General features: G+C 32.9%; 1 protein-coding gene across 1 annotated transcript; it reads right to left on the bottom strand.

Moving 5' to 3' along the window:
- Window positions 1-5,215: 5,215 nt before the first annotated feature.
- LOC123658625 lies at window positions 5,216-20,686 on the bottom strand. The gene is made up of 7 exons (XM_045593991.1): window positions 20,584-20,686; window positions 17,641-17,771; window positions 15,164-16,473; window positions 14,288-14,450; window positions 8,145-8,276; window positions 6,730-8,054; window positions 5,216-5,408 (listed from the first exon to the last, which is right to left on the bottom strand). Exons 2-7 carry the CDS (start codon window positions 17,767-17,769, stop codon window positions 5,234-5,236), a joined length of 3,234 nt encoding a protein of 1,077 aa, XP_045449947.1. The 5' UTR covers window positions 17,770-17,771; window positions 20,584-20,686; the 3' UTR covers window positions 5,216-5,233.
- Between the last annotated feature and the right edge of the window lie 1,991 nt (window positions 20,687-22,677).

Genomic DNA, 22,677 nt, shown 5'->3' with positions numbered 1-22,677 from the left:
ATACGCTTAAATGAGTCTAAGCAGGAAAATCTTCTGAACGATGTCGAAATCACCTGTGTTTATGAAGAACAGGGAGAGAATGCTACTCATACAGCTATGGCGCTAATAAAGAAAATAGGTATTACCATCGAGGAGCGTGATATTGTTAGTGCACAGCGAACTGGAGTACAGCAACAACATCCTGGTAGTCGCGAAAGTGAGGGTGGGACTAGTTACTCCCATCCACGTCCATTGGTGGTACGGTTGACTCGCAGGCATCTTCGGGACGAATTAATACGCGCGGCGCGCGTACGCCGTGGCGCGGACACGGATGGCGTGACCACTAAGCCGTCTCGTTTTTATGTTAATGAGCGTTTATCACGGGAAAACCGAAAACTTTTCTATCTCTCACGGCAAATGGGTAGCAAAGAAAATTGGCGTTACATATGGACACGAGGAGGACGGGTGTACTTGCGGCGTGAACAGGGTTCAAGAGCCCATGCTATTCGCACTGAAAGTGATCTACCTAAGATTTTTGAGAACGATCATGTTTGAACTGAAGCAAATTATGTATTAAGCTGGCCCCGACAACGACCCAAGATCCGTCTTTCAAGTTTCACATGGTTGTTGCTTACCTACTTACGAAGCGTCTGTATAAAGTGTTATTTAAACATATAGGCTATATAATTGGCAAGAGAGACAAGTATGTGAATATAGTATTTAAGTAAACTTTTTATTACCTACTGTCTCCTTCTTATAATATAATATATTATATTTTATTTGTAATTTTAGTATTAAGAGAGGTGTGCGTACTCCTCGTATATAGTATTTTTGCGTAAAAGTTGTTACGCAACCGAATGTCAGGATTACTGTGACTCAATTACCTTAGTTATTTCTGGTACTTTAATTTATGTAATAATTACTAAAAGTCACACTACAACTCAGAAACCCTTGTTTGTATTTCAGTTAGTATTACTCTTAAAATTCGTAATAAGGGTATTATATTTTTGTTATGTTGTGAAACGGTGTCATAATAACCTACTATCATGCTGTGAGAATTTGACAAATAGTATTAATTATTTTATGAAGATATATATTGGTTTTGAACATTGTGTATTACATTTTATGAAGCATTCAAATAACAATATATCAATAGGATTTTACTGTAAATTACTTTATAAACTGGCCAAAAATAAGACATTACAGATAAATAAAAATTAAAGGGCACATACAGGCAGACACAAAGCTAGCACTTAGATTAAATGTAAGCTTAAATTTTGACTGGGCCACTCGGAAGGGAAGTAGTCAGTCAGTGACAATACAAGTGTCTTTGACAACTTTCTGCGACATCTCGGTGATAAAATTTTAAAAAATAGTATAGAAATAATTGTTTTTACGAATTATTTTTTTGATACTTTACAAGACAATTATTATTTTTTTGATACTTGAAACTTCTAATAAAATATATTTAAATTTAGATTCGTGACATAAAAATGTTTGTCTACCAACTCCGATAGGCACCCGGAGCTTACTTCTTAAAAATGATTACTTTGATATTTAAAAACTAATAAAATTATAACTAACTAGCTTTTACCTGCGGCTTCGCTCGCATTGAATTTTTTTTTCATACAAAAAAATCCTATGTTACTTTTAATATCTCCAAGAATACGTGTACAAAGTTTCATGATGATCGGCTAAGTAGTTTTCGCGTGAAAGTGTAACAAACAAACTTACATTCACATTTATTATATTAGTAGGGATTAACATAATAACACTCTAAAATCCTTAAAAGGTCCTTGGTATTTGTATCGGTAGAGTAAATTATACCTGTGAGTTTCATGAACAGCTAAAAACGCTGGAAATCGTCAGCGTTACTCTCAGCGTTGTTTCACACGATTTCACTCCAATAAAATGGTTTTATACCGCTCGCCTTACATTGCTTCTACTCCTTAAGTAAATCTTTACCGTGTTCTGCTGGACGTGATTGCAAGGCCTAAATAAGGCTGTTTTGCGGTTGGTTGTCCACAAATCTTGATTTATAGTTTTGTTCAGAAATCGACAAAAGATTTGCTAGCGTGTCCACATTATAATTAAATAAAAGTTGCCCAATACTTCACTGTAACACGCATTAAACGTGTATACGAGTTATTTCGTAAATAATTTTAATTTTTATATGAGATAACAGAGTGCACACGTTTGAGTATGTTAAACGATTTTCACGACAATGATCAAGTAATACAATAAAGAATAAATAATATACTTATAATTAACTTCTATAATTTTATAATTTTTTTTAACCTTTTTAGGGTTCCATACAACTGAGTGACAAACGATTACCTTATAAGATCCCATTTGTTTGCTTCATACACAAATTCTATATTGACTAATAAACTTATTCAATTGACAATTTTGGTATCCATATGAATATTTGTGATTTAATTTTAACTAACTAAACTGTTTGAAAACTTATTTAATTTTAGCCGTGATGTTCTGTAAGGTCGAGGTACTTCCCTAGTCGAGCTGCTTCAGAATTGTATATTATGTTACTGAATTTTAACAATTAAATATAAAAAAAAAAAACAAGAATATTGAAAAGGACAATATTAAAAGTACATTATTGTATATTTTTGAATCTACATTCAAAGGTTCTTGAAAACGGACTTTCTTTGACTCAAAGTAAGATTTTTTTTAATATAGCGCTTGACTGCGATCTCACCTGAAGGCAAGTGAAGATGCAGCCTAAGGTGGTAGCCTAGTAAGGCTAGTAAGTGGTAAGGCCTAGCTTGCCTAGAAGATGCCTATTCACTCTTGATTTAAAGATACCCAAGTTATAGTTTGTCAGATGCTGAGTGATAGCATAAAAGTTCCTTATATAATTATGGAATTTGAGATATATTTTTATGCGAATTATTTATAATTTTTAGAAATATAATTAAAATAAAAGTAACAAGTATTCAGTTATTATATGTACTTATATTAAAGTTTACCAATATAATTATAATTGTTACACTGTAGAGGGACTTTGTTGACTTTTGGAACACGCGGATCTCTAATCTGTTCGTTTTAAATATTGTACGGAGCTTTTGAGTGCGAGTTCAACTCGTACTTAAAGAAAAGAAACAGGATTTTTCATTAATTAAGTAATTTACATTTATCTTCCTCTTTTATTTAAATAATAATAAAATTTTAAAATAATTACACCAATGAAACTCATGATTATAAAGGTATTATTAAGGAAGTCATTTAAAAATATATAAATACATTAAATGGTCTTGCTACCTTCAGAATTTTCTTAGGCTTTTTTTGCTAATTACGAGTCACATCATTTTTGTTACTGTAGTCTGAATTAAACGTATATAATACTTTATAATATTCATAAATAATCGTCCATCTCTGTTTTTTATTGCATTTTTTAATGTTAAATAAATAAAATTTGCTTGCAAACGAAAAAAAACCGACTTCTATTACATCGACGAGTAATACAACGTAAGTAGACGAAAAATAGACAAGTTAATCCACGTTATCAAAATTGCTCAAAAAGTAGTCAACAGATCTCGATCAAATTTAAATGGGAGCACAAGACAAGCATCAGATTTAGATTAAAACAAGAACTATCAAAATTATTTATAAAGAATAAACTGCTACTGCCCTCTAGGGGATATTATTGGTTACTACGTTGTAGTAGATCGATAGTCCGAACCAAAGTAGTTTTACTGTTTGACAGTCTCGTTAATAGTTCGATCATATTTAAATGAAACCACATGATAAGTTTTAGCTTTTGATTTATGGAAAAATTATCAAAATCGGTGCACTGAGTAAAAAATTATATGGTATAATATAACGTAGGGTGACGAAAATACCGTCAAGTAAATACGCAATATTAGATATAACTCAAAAAGTACTAATTAAATCCCGATTATATTTAAATGGGACCACATGACAACCTTTCGATTAAAAAAATAATCTGTAAAAAGTTCTAATGTAACATACATAAAAAAATACAGTCGAATTGAGAAGCTCCTCCTTTTTTTGATGTCGGTTAAAAAAAGACAAAAATATTTTCTCTATTGATAGGGCTTATCTGTAAGAGATCATTATTAATGATAAGACGGCCTTTACACATATTTTTTAATGTTTTTTCCTGTTTTGTTTCCTTAATGTAAAATATATATATATATATATATTATATTCTCTGGTGTACAATAAAGAATACATTATTATTATTATTATGATAATATTATGTATGTATATTCACAAGAATATTGATAGTTTTGATATAAATAGTAATCGCATTGTAAACACAAGATAAGTAACAAAATTGTACCACTTAACTCAAATTTACGACTGTGCAATGTAAACGTCTCCTCCTTTCTAGGTTTCACTTGTCTCAACATAAATTTAGTGTTTATTAAAAATAAATTAATAGATAAAGAGTATTTATTCGGTGCAGGATTACATAGTTGATAAAGACGACAGTGTGAACTTGTAACGCTGTATTTCATGCAAGATCTTACTAATTTGTACTGTGTGGCTACGGTGTACTGTGTGACTACGGTTCTAAAGAATATAGTAACCCCCTCTCTTTCCGTGGGTGTCGTAAGAGGCGACTAAGGGATAACACAGTTCCGCTACCACCTTGGAACTTAAAAAGCCGACCGGTGGCGGGATAACCATCCAACTGCTGGCTTTGAAATACACAGGCCGAAGACGGGCAGCAGCGTCTTCGGTGCGACAAAGCCAGCCCAGCGGGCACCAACCCGCCTGCCCAGCGTGGTGACTGTGGGCAAAACACATGAGTTCACGTTGTTTTTGGCGTAAACTTGTGGAGGCCTATGTCCAGCAGTGGACTGTATAGGCTGTAACTTTGATTACTAATTTTGTACTAAAACACAGTTTACACATTACTTTCAAAAGAGTAATTGCAGAGTTTCTTGTCGATTATTCTCTGCAGAATCTATATAATAAAGTTGTACTAATAAAGTTGTGTTAGTCACTTCAGCCTATCGCAGTCCACTGCTGGACATAGGCCTCCCCAAGCTCGTGCCAAAAATGGCGTGAACTCGTGTATTTTGCTCATAGTCACCACGCTGGGCAGGCGGGTTGGTGACTGCAGGGCTGGCTTTGTCGCGCCGAAGACGCTGCTGCCCGTCTTCGGCCTGTGTATTTGGAAGCCAGCAATTGGATGTTTATCCCGCCATTGATCGGCTAAGTTGTATTAGATTTTTTATTATCAAAATAATCCATGTACTCCATTTTATTGTATTGACATGTGTGGATAGAATTTCTTGTATACATTATTCCAAAACCCCACTTCCTCTGCGTCAGGTGATTGGCTACCTTTGAGTTCTTGTCCTATGTCCATGTAGTTTTCGTCTTCTAGTGTATACGGCAACCATTTTTCACCCAATGACCCATCAGGTGTTGGATCCCTTTAAAATAATAATGTTAGGTTGTTATTATAGATAATTTTTTACCTTTTTTAATTAAGATATAGGTATGTTGCAGTTGTGTTATAAGAAATAGGGTAATTGACTAAGGATTTTTCGATATTCGACTTTACATACACTAAAAAATATAAGTTTTGGTCGCGAATTAAATGGGAAACGAAATAAATAAAAACATATCCTTAACATACACACGTGGTCATTTGTCCCTAAGGTAAGCAAATTGTGTGCTGTATATAACTGTCGACTGATACAGCAAAATATTGTTTTCGACAAATATAAATAAAATAATAGACATATAAATAAATATTAATAATACGCTTAGACTCAGGTGGGAATCGAACCCACGACCCACCGGAACAGAAAGCGGGACAACTACAAACTGCGCGAACGGGCTAGTCCAAAAATAAACGATAAAATGATAGATTAAAAAAAATGGAAAATCAAAAAGTGCACACTCCTTTAAAATTATTGTTTGTAAACAGCTTATACTAAGCAGAATCTAGAGGACGAGGAAAACATTGAAGGATTTCTCAGCCTTCATATTCAACAGGCTTCTTAGTTTATACCTAGAGTCCCGATATAATAAAAAAATAGCTTATTTCGTCAAGTGGTTTTCGCGTTATTTTGCTATCATCTGTACATCGAAAAGTTGCCGTCCAACATAATATTTATAAATACGTAGTATTCAAAAAATACTTCAAATGATACATTTTATAGTTCGATGTATATTATGTATAAAAGTGTGTGTTATATAGCATATCAATGCATAGTTATAAAAATATAGAGGTTTAATAGTAAGCCCTTCCCGTATTTTTCATTTTGTAAGAGTGAAAAATGTATCTTTAATTTCTATAGTCTATATCAGACGTCTGGTACCTGCTCTTTTAGTATAAGAAATTGTGTGAAAACGAATCAAGTTTTACATGTTTTCTGACGCACGGTGATGAGATTCGCAGATATTGAAATATAAGCATATTATGTAAACACGCAAATCTTAATCATAATCATAATCTAATCATAATTATTAGTATTTAAGAAATCGACGAAAACGTGATAAAGACGATCTACGTGCTACGATTAGTTCCATTATACTTGTAGGGCTTAAAATTTGGAAATGTATAATAATAGATAAGATATTAAATTATTATAATTACTCTTAGTGGTTTCATTGCTACTTATAATTGTGATTTATACACATGTGTCTTCATTTGATAATTAAATAAATAAATAAATTAGTCATGGGAAGGTGTTTAGAATTGTTTGTTTTCAAAACTAAAACATTTTATTTAATTTGTATACTTACCCATTTTTCGCAAAATTTGTCCACAATCTTGTGATTTTGTCGATCAATTCGAATGCTTCTGAATTCACATCGACGTCTTTTTCGACCGCTTTAAAAGGGAACACATATAGTAAGTCATCACCGTGACAGACTACTTTACCCTCGGGAAACTTATCTGACACTCCTATCAGACGCGTAAATATATTCCTTTTCGACTTACAAGTGAATTTGTAAAGATACAATTTATTCTTATTCAATTTAGCGATCGTTTTCTGAAATAACATAGCAGGATAAATGAATATATCCGCGCTGACAAATTTTAGGAAGCTATCCAGTGTTTCATTGGATATTTCTTTATTTTGAAAATAATAATTTCTCATTCTTCTTCCTACTTCTAATTGTAAACTTGTAGGGCAGTTAGTTTCAATCGGTTTCGGCACAAAATAGTCTAGATGGTTATTCGCTTGTATAAAAAGTTCACTTAGATCTCGTCCTCCTGCTAAGAATATAATTCCTTCATCTTCTGTATAACCATTCATTACATCAATACCCTCATGTACGCCGTTTCGAATGGCATCGTAAACATCTTCGAAAAAGAATCTCTCTACACCGATAAATTCTTTCTCTTTTACAACACCAAATGACGAAGTGACGTATTGCTTAGTACTTTCAACTAATGTCAATTTCGTATCCTTGTTAATAAGATGTTCAACTGATATTGATTTAAAAAAGTTATAAACTTCTGTTTCATCACTAGAGTTACAACCCAATTCCCTGGCAAGAGCAAAAGCTCTTTCTTGAGGAAATAATACATTTGGCAACCAACTGGTTGCACAACCACTTTGGATTATAGCTCTCTTGAAAAGGCCTTTACTCATTTTCGAAAGACAATGGTATGAAACACTTCCACCACCAGCGCTTTCTCCAAAAATAGTAACATTTGCTGGGTCTCCGCCGAACTTACTGATGTTGCTACGAACCCACCGTAGAGCTGCTACTTGATCCTTCATTCCAGCATTCCCAGGTATTTCTTTAGTGTGAAGGCACAGAAAGCCAAGAACACCTAGTCTATAATTAAAAGTTACGAGGATAACATTATGTTTGACGAGAAATTCAGGACCGTATATGTCGTCATTTCCGCTTCCGCTCGTGTAGCCACCCCCGTGTATAAAGAACATCACCGGTAAGGGGTTGACCGGCTTTAGTTCTGGTGTGTATACATTGAGGTACAAGCAGTCTTCGTTGCCTTCATTTTTCTTAGTAATGTACATATCAAATTGATACGAGATTGGGCCATGTTCTTTGGCCAAGCGAACTCCTTTCCACGGTTTCTTTGGTTGAGGTGCCTGAAATATATTGCAGCTTTTACTTAGCTCATTTTTGTCCTAAATATAACGTTATGTGACCATAAAGTTTAGTTTAAAAAAATGTTTTACCTTGAACCTGAGATCCTCTAATGGTGGTTCTGCATAAGGGATTCCCTTAAAACTGTACAACTTTCCGCCGTACCTATTGGTCTCTATAAGACCTTCAAGCCAACCTTCTGATACTTCAATCCTCGCCATATTTATTATGATACAATATTATTTTATGACAGGTTACTTTGTAAAACCAGCTTTACCTAAAAACAAAACAATGTATTAATATAATATGTATACGTAACTTTAAAACTCAATGCAGATTTAAGATTTTATAATTTGATCAAAGATTATACAATTGGAGAGAGCATCAATGCTCATTTTCATTCAGAGACGACTAACTATACAATTCAGCCTGTAACACCCCACCACAGAGATTATATCCGCCAACACGCTGTGTAGTAGCGTGGTGAATTAAGCACAACCCTTCTCCTCCACGGGGAAAGAGGTCTATGCCCAGAAGTGGGATATACAGTGGGATTACAAGCTGAAGCAAAACACTACACAACTTGTTTCCACTTACGGAGATGGTGTAGGCTACTGAGAAATCATAATTTATTTATGTATAATATATATGTATATGTCGATTACTTTCGTTCTCTCGCGGATTATCTTATTTTATATAAACTTCATACATTAAATCACATCAATACATCGTAAATTAATAAAATCTAATATATAAAATTCTCGTGTCGCGGTGTTTGTAGTTAAACTCCTCCGAAACGGCTTGACCGATTCTCGTGAAATTTTGTGTGCATATTGGGTAGGTCTGAGAATCGAACAACATCTATTTTTCATAACCCGAAGTTAAAAGGGGGGGGGGGATTAAGGGGCTTAATAACATATATGGCAAAGCAACGTTTGCAGGGTCAGCTAGTATTCGTATATAATTTATAGAACTTTATAATATACTCGTATTTTTACCCGACTGCCAAGGAAGGGGTATCGCGCGTATCTTGTATGTATGTATGTAATATTCTTTACTACCTCATATTTCCAGAACCACTGAACAGATTTACATAATTGAGGTATCGTTAGGTTCGTTTTAGCTGCCCAAGTGTTCTTAGATAGGTGACATTAAAAAAAATCAAACATGGCGGCTGCGCGAAGCCATTGTAGATAATGAAAAAAAATTTTTTTTCTCGAATACTACAATATGGGTATCAAATTGAAGGGCACAATACAAGGATTTTAAAAAGGTATATCATGATTATTATTTATTAATACAAGCATATCCGCACTATACCCGTAGTGTACTGAGAATTTGAAAATAATCATCTAGAACTCAGTTACGCACATGATCAGTAATTTTAACAAGGCAGACTGGATAGCCACAATTTAATAAAAATAGCTAAATAAGTGTTTAATAGCTAAATTAGTGATCCTGCTCTCGGACCATAGATAAGGAGTTTTAAGATGGACGTAACGGTACCGCGCCCACCGCAAAATCTATCGATAATAGTGATGTGTGTATGTCGTGATCTGATATCGAATTTTGATGCCCAATTGCTCTAGGGTTTTTCGGGATGCATTCGTTAGGAAAAGGTCTGGTTTTCGGTGTACCGTCGTCGCGGTATATTTCTAGCGACTACCAGGTATCTTCGGCTTTGCTAACGGAAGAGATGATTCTTCTTGGAGTTTGGCCATGGGGTCACATGTGTAGTGGAGATATAATATTAAATATAAAATATCCTATCAGAAACCTATTATTTTAACCAATCAAAAAGTTCTTATTTTGCAAAACGGAACAAATAATTGTGTTTGCTCGCAAACGAAAAAAACCGACTTCAATTACATCGCCGGGTAATACAACGTAGATCGACGTAAAATAGTCAAGTAACTACGCGTTATCAAAGATTACTCAAAAAGTAGTTATCAGATTTCCATAAAATTTATATGTGACCACATGACAAGCACCAGCTTTCGATTAAATTAAAAATTATCAAAATCGGTACACCCAGTAAAAAGCTATTGCGGATTTTCGAGAGTATATCTCGATTTCTCCAAGATCCTATCATCAAATCCTAGTTTCCTTATCATGGTACAAAACTAGGGATATCTACTTTTCAACAAAAAAAGAATTATCAAAATCGGTACATCCAATAAAAAGTTATTGCGGATTTTCAAGAGTTTCCCTCGATTTCTCTGGGATCTCATCATCAGATCCTGGTTTCCTTATCATGGTACTAAACTAGGAATATCTCCTTTCCAACAAAAAAAGAATTGTCAAAATTGGTACATCCAGTAGAAAGTTATGCGGTATAATACAACGTAGGTCGACGAAAAAAGCGTCAAGTAAAAACGCATTATTAGATATAACTCGAAAAGTAGTTGTTAGATCTCAAATAAATTTAAATGGGACCAAATGACACACACTACCTTTCGATAAAAAAAAAAAAAAAATTGTCGAAATCGGTCCACACGGTCAAAAGTTCTAATGTAACATCGAATTGAGAACCTCCTCCTTTTTTGGAAGTCGGTTAAAAAGACATTTAAATGGTGTTATAACATTACAAACGTAATGAGGGCTTCCCGAATAAACTCGTTTTCACACAATGCAAGCGAGAGATATAGCTAATGCACAAGGTTTTGACTATCCTGTTGGCGCAGTTCCCGCCTGTGTGCAATAATTCTATTTATATATGTATTATTTCTATGTATATTTTAAAAAAATGTTATAACAGTCTGATGCTACATGTAACACAAGCATTAAGTTGCTTATCATAGGAACAGACGACCGTGTGTGTATTTTATAAGATACTAAAAGGTACGGGGAATCACTAAAACATGCCCATGTTTCATTACAACATAGTGAGAAAGTTATTCCCCTTATTGATTCACTGGATTTACTATCACATTAAGTAGTAGGTTATATCTTTGTTGCACAAGTATAAAAAGATAATCTAAAGTGAAATATGAATTTATTCAAAATAAATTAAGGAGCTTAATTATAGTTTTATAATTTTTGAAAATTCCATCCCAAAGAAGCTGTGGTAGGAAACTTTGTATAGAAGCAGTGCTATTTTAGAATTAAAAAAAAACATATCATCATGTTTTTTGTCTGAAGATATATAACATTTTAGTAGGTATATTTAAAAATTTTGTTTCAAACTAAATATTCCAAAAAAACCGTAATACCTAATAATATTATAAATGTGAATATAAGTTTCGTTTTGTTACGCTTTCACACAAAAAGTACTTAGCCGATCATCATGAAACTTTGTGCATATATTCTTGGAGGTATTAAAAGTAACATAGGATACCTACTTTAAATTTTTTTAATGCGAGTGAAGCTGCAGGTAAAAAATATTATAGTTAATAAAACTCAGACTCACATAACTCATATGAATTTATATTATTATGTTAAAATGTAAATTAAAAATATACGTGTTAAATGTTCATTTATTTTGTAAAGATTTATATGAAAAGTTGATTCATCAATTCATAAATAATTATCACTCCTAACTTTAAAATTCTGAAATAATTATTCCGCTAAGTTAAGTTCGTCTCCGCGTACGCTCCGCAAAGTACGTCTTTTTTGTCCAAAGAACAAAAAGCAACTACTATTTTGCTGTATTTTTGTCTAGTGATGCTCGATCACTATTGTCGACAGTCTGTTTGATAAAAAAAAACAATATCGATAATGTCGATATTATTGTTTTAAGCACGTTTATATAGATATTTAATTATATGCTGTTATATTTTATCTATTTTTTTAGTGATCCAAAGTTTTTCTGTTTACGACCTCTGTACGATGTACGAAGCTGTCTTGCTGTCCCCACTCTGTCGCCGAGCGCTCAGTGTCTGTGCCGGTACTTATACCACTCTAACATGATGACTGGTGAGGTTGTCACATTAAACGGCTGATATTCTAGCAGTCGCCTTTTCGACTCCTGCACATGACAAATGTCCATACAGATGTTTTTGTGGCTTGGGCGTTTGTTAATGTGCTGTGCGTGTTTGTTGAGTCTCAAAATTCGCTTTCTACTGGGGGTCATTAGGTACTACTCAAAAAATATTGTCAAATAAACTGACTGTTCCGTGCCTCACAATAGAAATGTATTGTCATACACAATATACATAAAATAAGTAATATAGCAGAAATCATAAAAGGTACGAGTTTATCAGATACAAGGCTTTGCAATTTTTACAAAATAAGTTACAATTTTCATAAAAAAATGATCATAAAATTATGTTAATTTTTATTACGAAAGAGTTGTCAACAAGTCTCAATCAGTCACACTTTTAAACATTTTTGTTCTCATAAGCCACACTTACACTTAAGTTTAATCATAGGAGTTAAAATTAGTTTTTATCATAAAAAAGTTGGTTATAACTTAAACTGCGATAAAATAAAAAAGTTGTTTCATTATAAGGTGTGAAATACGCGTAACTATTGGAAAGCAATATAGAAATCCTAGTAAGAAAAGCATTGACAAATAAATGTTAATAATATTTAATATTTGCACGCCGTAAGGTAGAATATGTTTGGATTATACTAGCGTTAGAATAGCACTTAAAATAAAAGACTCACTTATCACTTTCATTTATTAGCGAACTTAAATGGTTCTGATTCGCAAATAATATACAATAAAAAAATATAACTTCAGGACACTGTTGCTCACATTTTTGCCGTTAACGTTCTGATTTACATTTTACATTTCACCCCCTTATAAATCGTTTTCAAAAATCAAAAACGTCAATGTTGCCATCAACTGCGTTGTATTCTTATTAATCAAATGAATAAATGATTATTCCTAAACAAATTATTAGTACCCGATGAACTCATATTACATTAAAAATTGATATTTAAATATAAAAAAGTCTACATATTATGATGAATATGCTAACACTAGTGTTAACCTTGTACAACTACAATACCATGTTCTTGGAAATAAACGACTATTATTATTATTATTAATGTTATCTTCGTAAATTTAATATCGGAGTAATGCAAAGCGATTTATCAAATCCTACTTCCGCAGTGGCTAAAGCGATATGTAGTATATCTTTTTGGTCATGATTTTTAACTGTTTTGATATATAATTTGACTTATAATGTATGAGAGCTGAGTATACGATGGGTTTGATATTCCAGATGGTTAAAAACCCTTAAAAATATATATAAAAATACTTAATGGTAACAACTGTAATGTATACCTATTTTATTAAACCGATATTAATAGACTGTACTGAGTTTAAGCAAATCCAAAACTTAAAACAGAATTTTGTCAGATTTTGATATATATTAATATCGAAAATTTATTCACATTCTGCCTTTTACCTAAGCATGCCAGAATGGTTATTTATTCGTTAATCATCTCATGAATGGTAAACATAAGTAAGAGTGAACCATTGAGATAAATATATAACAGATAATAAAAAAAATAAAAAAAACGTTTGTCAATAGAACACGGACGATACACCTCACTATTAATGTCCTTGAGTCTTGTCGCAGCGTTATTGCATCATCGTAAATTATTTCCTTGTTCTACTTCTACTAACATACTTCAAATCTAAAAGTGTGTTCATTATACCAGTTTTATTTAAAATAACAAATGGTTTTGGCTGTTCCGTTTTCTTCCATCATATTACAGTATAAAACAGTTGAATTAAAAAGTGAATTTAATACCCAGTAGTATTCTCTTTCTATAAATTTATGTAACCTACTATCTTTATTTTTAATTTAGATTTAGTTGTAAATGTAAAATGATAAATTTTAATACATTCAAAATTATTGATTTCACAGAATTAGGGGTGTATATATATATATATATATATTTACTTACTTTACTTTTTTTATTATTTATTTATTTTATTTATATTTTTTTCTTTAAAATAATAAGATAGTATCTATAGTATGTATGAATGTATGTAACTATTTTCAATCGTAAAAAATTAATAATCATTATCGAATGAAAATTTTTTTAGAACCTACTAAAACATAAAAGGTGAAAATTAAATGAGATAAGTTTAAAAGTTTCAGTAATTAAACGACAACTTTTAATTTATTAGTTTATTGATTTATTTTTAATTTATTATATTTGCTTAGCTATTATAAAATATAAACTTTATTTTTTTATAAAAATGTAAACAGTTTATTTTTATTTTTTATTTTAGAACCTATATTGATAATAGTTTATAATCTGACAATTAAAAAACATAATCAGGAAAATGAGCAGCGTAAATTTTATCCCAAAACCTGACTTCCTCTTCTTCTGGATTACAGTCTGCAACAATCGTGTCACCTATGATTACAAAATTCTGCTTTTCCTTCGTGAAAGGCAACCATTGGACGCCCATACTGCCGTCAGGCGTAGGACACCTGGAATAAGTATTATTTGTTAGATATATATTTTTTAGATATAACAGAAGGATACACAGAAATACATACCGAAGAACATTTGACTTATATAATTATATCTTACATATAAAATTCTCGTGTCACAATGTTAGTTAAAATACTCCTCCAACACGGCTGGACCGATTTTTATGAAATTTTGTGTGCATATCGGTTAGGTTAGGTTTTTCATACACCTAAGTTATGGGGGTGGGGGGGAGATTAAGGGGCTTAATAACATATATGGCAAAATATCGTTTCCGAGGTCAACTAGTACATATATATATATATATATATACCGTGACACGAGAATTTTATATATATTAGATATTTATATATATTTAGTACATATAAGTGATTTGAGTTGATCCGTTAGACCTTGTCCTATCGTATGAACTGTCAAACGCACGCTGTTGAAATAGTCGTTATATTTTCTGAATTTTTCTAATTTTATATGATTTTCATTATTTAACTTATTTTTTAATTAATTCATTGTTCCATAAGACGAAAAAAAATACACATAAAACTGGTTCAGTCGTTTTCCAGTTTCATTGTATTTATATTTAATTGTATTCAGATTCCAAATAATTTACATGTTTTTTTTTTTTATCAAACGACATTTTGATTGAGGAATTTGTAAGGAAGCAGTAAATTATTTTAGAATTGTATTTATAAGAAGAAGTGTAGGTCACACATACCCAAATTTTGCGAAGTTTGTCCATAATTGTGTTACTGTTTCTATCGTTTGATATTCTTTTGAATTTTTCTCTACATCTTGTTGTAGTAATACTTTCATAGGAAAAATATATACAAGATCATCTACGTGGGATACATATGTTTTATCTCCTAAAACACTGTCAGCATCGAATATTTTTGTAAATACGTTTCTTTTAGATATGCAATTGAATTTATATAGATATACTTTATTTTTGTTACGTGCTGCGATCATTCGACTTAATACAACTATACTATACATAAATAGATCAGCCGTAAAAAATTTAACTAATTTATCCACATTTTTCTCTGAAATTATTTCTTCACCGAAATAATATTTTTTGATTAATTTTCCGATATCTATCTGTTCTGATATCGTGGTTTTGTAAGCTATAGGGTTAGGTACAAAATATTCTGGGTAAATGTTTGCTTGATTCATTATGGTTTCTATACCGGGCATTAAGCCCAAAACTCCTTCGTTTTCACAATAACCAATAATAACTTCAACACCATTTAAGATATTTAGTTTTAGATCATCATAGAAGAATCTTTCACTGTTACCAAACTGTTTTTCATTAACAATGCCGACAAATAGTTCACAATTAGCTCTAAAATTTTCAGTTATTGTTATCGCCAATTTGGGATCGAGATATGATTCCATGGGTTGAGATTTAAAAAAAATAGCAAGTTCTTTATCATCTTCTGTGTAGCAACCTAATTTTTTAGCTAAGATTAATGCTCGGTCCCGTGGTCTTAGACACTTTGCCCATCTACAAGTGAGGGCTCCACTCTGGATAATAGCGCGTTTGAAGAGACCTGCACTCATTGGCGATACAAGATGAAATGAAACGCACGAACCTCCAGCACTTTCACCGAATATAGTAACATTGGTCGGATCTCCACCAAAACTTTTAATATTTTTTTGTACCCATTTCAACGCTGCCACTTGATCCTTCGCACCTGCGTTTCCTGGTATATCTTCGGTTTCTAGGGAAAGGAAACCAAGGATTCCGACCCTGTAATTTAAAGTTACGAGAATTACATCTTTTTTAACTAGGAATTCAGGTCCATATAAGCTATCGTTGCCATAGCCGCTTATATAGCCTCCACCGTGTATCCACACCATGACTGGAAATGCTTCTTTAGGACCTAGATCAGGTGTATAGACATTTAAATACAGACAGTCTTCTTGTCCTAAGATAGCTTTAGTGAAAAAAACATCGATTTGGTACGACTCTGATCCCAATTTACTTGCATTTCGAATACCATCCCAAGGTTCAACTGGTTGTGGAGCCTGAAAATTAATATGAAAATAAAAGTATTGGTTACTTTACTCATCTAATTCAGCGTTTCCATAATTGAACATTTCTCGTGTCAACATTTACCTTTGTTATTGTAAAATCGTTTAAATTAATCGTTTTAAATTTAATCTAAAATACAAAAGTTTTGTGTTGTAAGTATTGTAGATTTCGTGTATCTATGAAAAATAAATTACTAGTTGTAAATAAAATAAAATAAATAGAAAAACGGTGTGAAAGCTTTTGAGTATGATTTTAATAATATAATAGTAGATAATATAATAATAATAATTGTAAATTAATGTTGTTCCCGGTAGATTAGAGGCCATTAGAGGGATTAGAAATAGGGCCACCCCTTTCTCTACCTAGGGTGTCGTATAAGTTGACTAAAGGCAACCAAAGCTGCAAGCACTTGCAGCCTTCTCGCAGACCATGAGTGCCTCTCCGAGTGAGGATTATCTTATCACTCAAATTACTAAAGGATGGAGGAAATTTGAAAAGAAAAGTGCATAGGGCCGCTGTTTGGGGGTTGCCAGGGCGTGCCTGAAGCTAGCGCGTCACGTGTGGACGTGTCAGCAGTCATCCCCGCCGATCGGCACCACCACCTGACCGGTCGGCTAAACCCTCATCCCCACCAGTTGGCTTGGCGCCGACAGGGTCCCAAGGGATTCAGCATTTGGCACCCGTCGATGGCACAGTAGGCCGTATGAGATGCACACCGAAAATGAACGAGAGGGTCATGCGTGCGTACTATAGGGCTGTAGGAGTGGAGACCGGATGGACTGGCTGGCTACCGGGTAGTAAAGCACCGAGAGTACCGGCTGCTTGAGCCGACATTAACCGTAACTGGGGCATGAAGCGGACCCTTAGATTACGGCGGTTCAGAACGCATGTACCATGATCGAAGCAATGAACCCGATCATTATCTCTACGGAGGATGTAGGTGGTGTGAGGTCAGGTGGGTTCCGAGCTAGAAATATTATTGATAAAAACAGCACTATCGCTAAAAACTACTTTTGGACATAGGATACGAAATAGTAGTACGAGTTGAAATGCACAAAGAAAGAAGAATTAAAAATATAATATAAGTAAACGTAATATATGTAATACATACACACATACATAAACAAATATATAAATATATAATACACAATTTTATTTACCTGAAATCTCAGATCTCCAAGCGGAGGTTTTGCATACGGGATTCCCTTGAAACTGTAATATGTTCCTCCATATTGATTACTTACTTTTTCTCCTTCCAAAATGCCATCGGATATTCTTACTTTTGCCATTACTAGAACAAAGGACGATCATTCAGCCTATAAAATTGCACTGCTGGGCATAGGTCTCTTTCTCCATTTAGGAGAAGGGTCGGAGCTTAATCCTCTAATTGCTACACTGCACACTCTAATAATGTGTATTTACTTAACTGTTGTTTCGTCAACCTACGTTGTATTTTACCTGGATTTCGATGATTCTTTTTTAATCGAAAGCTGTTGTTTGTCGTGTGGTCCTATTTCAGTTCAATTGAGATCCGACAAGTAGTTTTTGAGTTACCTCTAATTATACGTGGGGCACAGTAAAAGTTTCCGGAATGAATAAGAAAAAAATACTATTAAAGGTCAAAAATGAATTTATTGTTTCTCAAAATATTCTCCCTTTGCGTTAATGCATTTTTTCATACGATTAAACCAATTTTGAAAACATTTGTGCCACTCCTCCGAGGTGACCTCATAAATGTGTTTTTCATACTCTTCGACGGCTTCTTCTGGTGATGAAAATAGTTGACCGCGTAATTGGTTCCTAATTTTTGGGAACAGAAAAAACTGACAAGTTCTACGTTTTTCACGTCTGTCTGGCCGTGTGGGAGATAGCATTATCATGGTGCAAGATGACGGCGTTTACGGTTATTTTTACACAGTTGGTCAATAACTTCCGGCAAACAAATGGTCTTGTATCAGTCAATATTCACAGCAAGACCATTATCTAAAGCAACAGTAGCCACGGGTCCAGTTTTTTTTAAAAAAAGAAGCAATCATCCGCTTAGATGCACTTTTCACGCGAGCCGCTTTGGTTGGTTTCGGCTTACCTTGAAAGACCCATACGCCCGATTGCTGCTTTGTTTTGGGATCGTAGCAATAAATCCATGTTTCGTCACCTGCTACTATCTCCCACACCAAATTTGACGCCCCTTTGTTGAATCTGGTAAGCATTGCACCAAGAGACGCGGTCCGTTTATTGAGCCTCGGTCAAATGGTGTGGGATCCACCATGAGCATAGCTTTCTCACGCCCAAATGTTTATGTAGGATTGATTGTATTTGACTCATGCCTATGTCTAAGGATGCCCGAATCTCATGATAGGTCATATGCCTGTCTGTTTTGATCATACGGTGCACAGCATCAATGTTTTTGTTGTTCACAGCGGTGGGCGGGCGACTATCGCGAGATTCGTTACTAAGATTGGCACGACCGTGCTTGAATTCCGCAAAACAGCTATAAATAGTCGTTTGCCATGGTGCTTCATTGCCAAAACCAGATTGAAGCCGAGCAAGGCTCTGCTGAACTGTCAAATTACACTTGAAATCGTAGAAAATCATAATAAGAAAATTTTACCGAGTTAAATCCATGTTAATGTAGACACGAAATTTTTAAAATGGCGCCACAATGTATAAACAATTGACAGTCAGATAAAACAAAGTGCATTCTACAGCCAAAGAGTTCCATTTTCAAATGTCGTAATTACTTTTTAAATATTGTTTCTGTAACTGGCCAGTTCCGGAAACTTTTAGTGCGCCCTGTGTATATCATATATTTACTGGTCGATGTAATTTATTGATGTCGGTTGTTTTTCGTTTGCGATTGCTCGTCATCATCATCATCATTCCAGCCTATTGCAGTCCACTGCTGGACATAGGCCTCAAGTTCGCGCCAAAAATGCGTGAATTCATGTGTGTTGCGATTGCTCGTGGTTTTTGTAAACACATTTGATACACACACACATTTTGATTGAAAAATATATTTTTTTTAACAATCAAAAATATTTGTTTTTTAAATGGCAACTTTAAATCAAATAAAACGAGCCTGTCTCTTAATTCTACTTCTCTTTAAACGAATATAGCCTAACCACTCAAGCAGAGAGTTTTGTAATATTTTAAGGTTTTTCTTTTTTATTACTTGATGTATGTGTTTGAATATTCTCTAGTAATAATTGTGTTTGCTCACAAACGAAAAAAAAAACCGACTGTAATTTCATCGACGAGTAATATAACGTAGATCGACGAAAAAATAGTCAAGTAACTACGCGTTATCAAAGATAACTCAAAAAATAGTTATCAGATCTTGATAAAATTTATATGTGACTACATGATAAACATCAGCTTTCGATTAAATTAAAAATTATCAAAACCGGTACACCCAGTAAAAAGTTATTGCAGATTTTCGAGAGTTTCCCTCGATTTCTCTGGGATCCCATCATCAGATCCTGGTTTCCTTATCACGGTACCAAACTAGGGATATCCCCTTTCCAACAAAAAAAGAATTATCAAAACCGGTACATCCAGTAGAAAGTTATGCAGTATAATACAACGTAGGTCGACGAAAAAAGCGTCAAGTAAAAACACATTATTAGATATTACTCAAAAAGTAGTTGTTAGATCTCAAATAAATTTAAATGGGACTAATTGACACACACCACCTTTCGAGTAAAAAAAAAATTGTCGAAATCGGTCCACCCGGTCAAAAGTTCTGATGTAACATACATAAAAAAAAAATACAGTCGAATTGAGAACCTCCTCCTTTTTTGGAAGTTGGTTAAAAATAACGAATTCTGATATACACACCTATGATAACAATCTTTGATAAGATTTTATTTTTTAATTATGAAAACATTAAGAATATAATCATAATATTAACTGCATTTGGTGCAGCGTGGTGGATTAAGCTCTAATCCTTCTCCTACTCGGGAAAAGAGGCATATGCACAGTAGTTGGATTTTACACGTTGAAGCGAATAAATAAATTAATAATGAATAACAAACAATAACAAACATAATTAAATTTTGAACTTTTTGCGAAGAAATTTCTTAAAAATTAAAAGAATTACTTACCGAATGAAATATAATAATGAAAATAATAAATAATTTCTACGAGTTGTACAGAGCGACCGACACTGTTCAGAGTTATATTATCAATAACCTAGTTGATAGAGTTTGACATAAATACATAGTAAGACGTATTATAATTATGTATTGTATATTATATATACAAAATGGATCTAAGAAGTTTGTCTGTATGTGTTAAAACTTTTCATTTACTTCTCCAACTTAATAAAGGGTTAAATATTAAATATGTTTGTGATAAGCGTACCTGTTGAGTTTTTAGTGTTTTTAGATACATATATATAAAAGATACATAATAATATATATAAAATTCTCGTGTCAATGTTAGTTAACATCCTCCTCCGAAACGGCTGGACCGATTTTTATGAAATTTTGTGTGCATATCAGGTAGGTCTGAGAATCGGCCAACGTCTATTTTTCATACCCATAACTAATAAGTGGGAGATTAAGAAGGTTAATAACAAATATGGCAATAAAAAAGTTTGCGGGGTCAGCTAGTTAATAAAATAAAGGTGTAAATCTATGAAACCGTAAAAACGTATTTATTAAGATACGTTTAAAACTACAAAAAGTCACCTTACTGCAGGGAGTGACGGATTCCTAAGCTAAATTACCACTAGGTCAGTATTTAGTTACTAATTTTGTTATGAAAATTTTATGTTACGGTTGACCGACTTATGATAAAGAATTATAAAAATAGATATATATTTTTTAATTTATCATTTTGGCTCAGTATTGAGATATTAAAAGAATTCGCAACGTTCATTCAATCTTGTTAAAATTATTTGTTAATTTATTAAATTCATTACAAAGATGTTTACAACTGTTTATTTCCTAAAGAGATTTGAAGCCGTAATTTTAAACTGCAAATGTATACTAGCATGAAATCTTTTGTCATATTGATATTATATATTGATATTGTTTGTCATATTGATATTATATATTGATATTGATATTATATATTTACTTATTTCAATATATTTATGAGCTTCCTGTGAAGTGAGCCGAAAATTATTAATTTACAGGAGAGCAAAAATAAGGTTTCTAAAAATTCTTGTTCGTGTTCAAAAAATTCTCGTTCTGTGCTAGGTTCAACTTGAGTATCTTCTATTGTAGACTAAAATACTCTCTTTCAATGTACATTGAAGATTTTTGGGTAAACATTTAATTTGGAAAAGTAATTTATGAAAAAAATTTTTATTTGTACCTTTTTTCAAAACAATAATTGTGTTTGCTTGCAAACGAAAAAAAAACCGACTTCAATTACATCGACGAGTAATACAACGTAGATCGACGAAAAAATAGTCAAGTAACTACGCGTTATCAAAGATTACTCAAAAAGTAGTGATCAGATCTCAATAAAATTTATATGTGATCACCTGACAAACATCAGCTTTCGATTAAATTAAAAATTATCAAAATCGGTACACCCAATAAAAAGTAATTGCAGATTTTCAAGAGTTTCCCTCGATTTCTCTGGGATTCCATCATCAGATCCTGGTTGTCTTATCATGGTACTAAACTAGGGATATCTCCTTTCCAAAAAAAAAAGAATTATCAAAATCGGTACATCCAGTAGAAAGTTATGCGGTATAATACAACGTAGGTCGACGAAAAAAGCGTCAAATAAAAACGCATTATTAGATATAACTCGAAAAGTAGTTGTTAGATCTCAAATAAATTTAAAGGGAACCAATTGGCACACACCACCTTTCGATTAAAAAAACATTTGTCGAAATCGGTCCACACGGTCAAAAGTTCTGATGTAACATACATAAAAAAAAAATACAGTCGAATTGAGAACCTCCTCCTTTCGATACTACTTATATTTCGATACTTTCTACGGTTAACAAATTACTTTACACTTATAACTTGTATTGTTATAAACTATAGAATAATGATTAAAAAATTTTTGTTCACGTATTAATATATAGATCAGTAAGTCAGTCAGTCAGTCGTGGTATACACACATTGACGCGCCACTTCTAATTCTTCAATAATATAATTAAGTACAAGTAAAGGGAAGATTACTTATATACCTATATATATATATATATATATATATATATATATATATATATA

This window comes from Melitaea cinxia, chromosome 12 (genome assembly GCF_905220565.1).
Source record: "Melitaea cinxia chromosome 12, ilMelCinx1.1, whole genome shotgun sequence".
Classification (NCBI taxonomy): Eukaryota; Metazoa; Arthropoda; class Insecta; order Lepidoptera; family Nymphalidae; genus Melitaea; species Melitaea cinxia.
Note: the sequence above shows the minus strand (reverse complement) of the source record. Positions and strands in the feature narration are given on the sequence as shown.

Excerpts from the sequence above, each read along its gene's own strand:
- LOC123658625 (XM_045593991.1), bottom strand. The coding sequence starts at position 17,769 with ATGGCAAAAGTAAGAATATCCGATGGCATTTTGGAAGGAGAAAAAGTA. Across the intron at positions 14,451-15,163 it reads ACAAACTTCGCAAAATTTGG|GTGTCCTACGCCTGACGGCA; the intron begins GTATGTGTGACC and ends TACTTATTCCAG. Across the intron at positions 8,277-14,287 it reads CTGCTCATTTTCCTGATTAT|AATATGGCGAGGATTGAAGT; the intron begins GTTTTTTAATTG and ends TGTATCATAATA.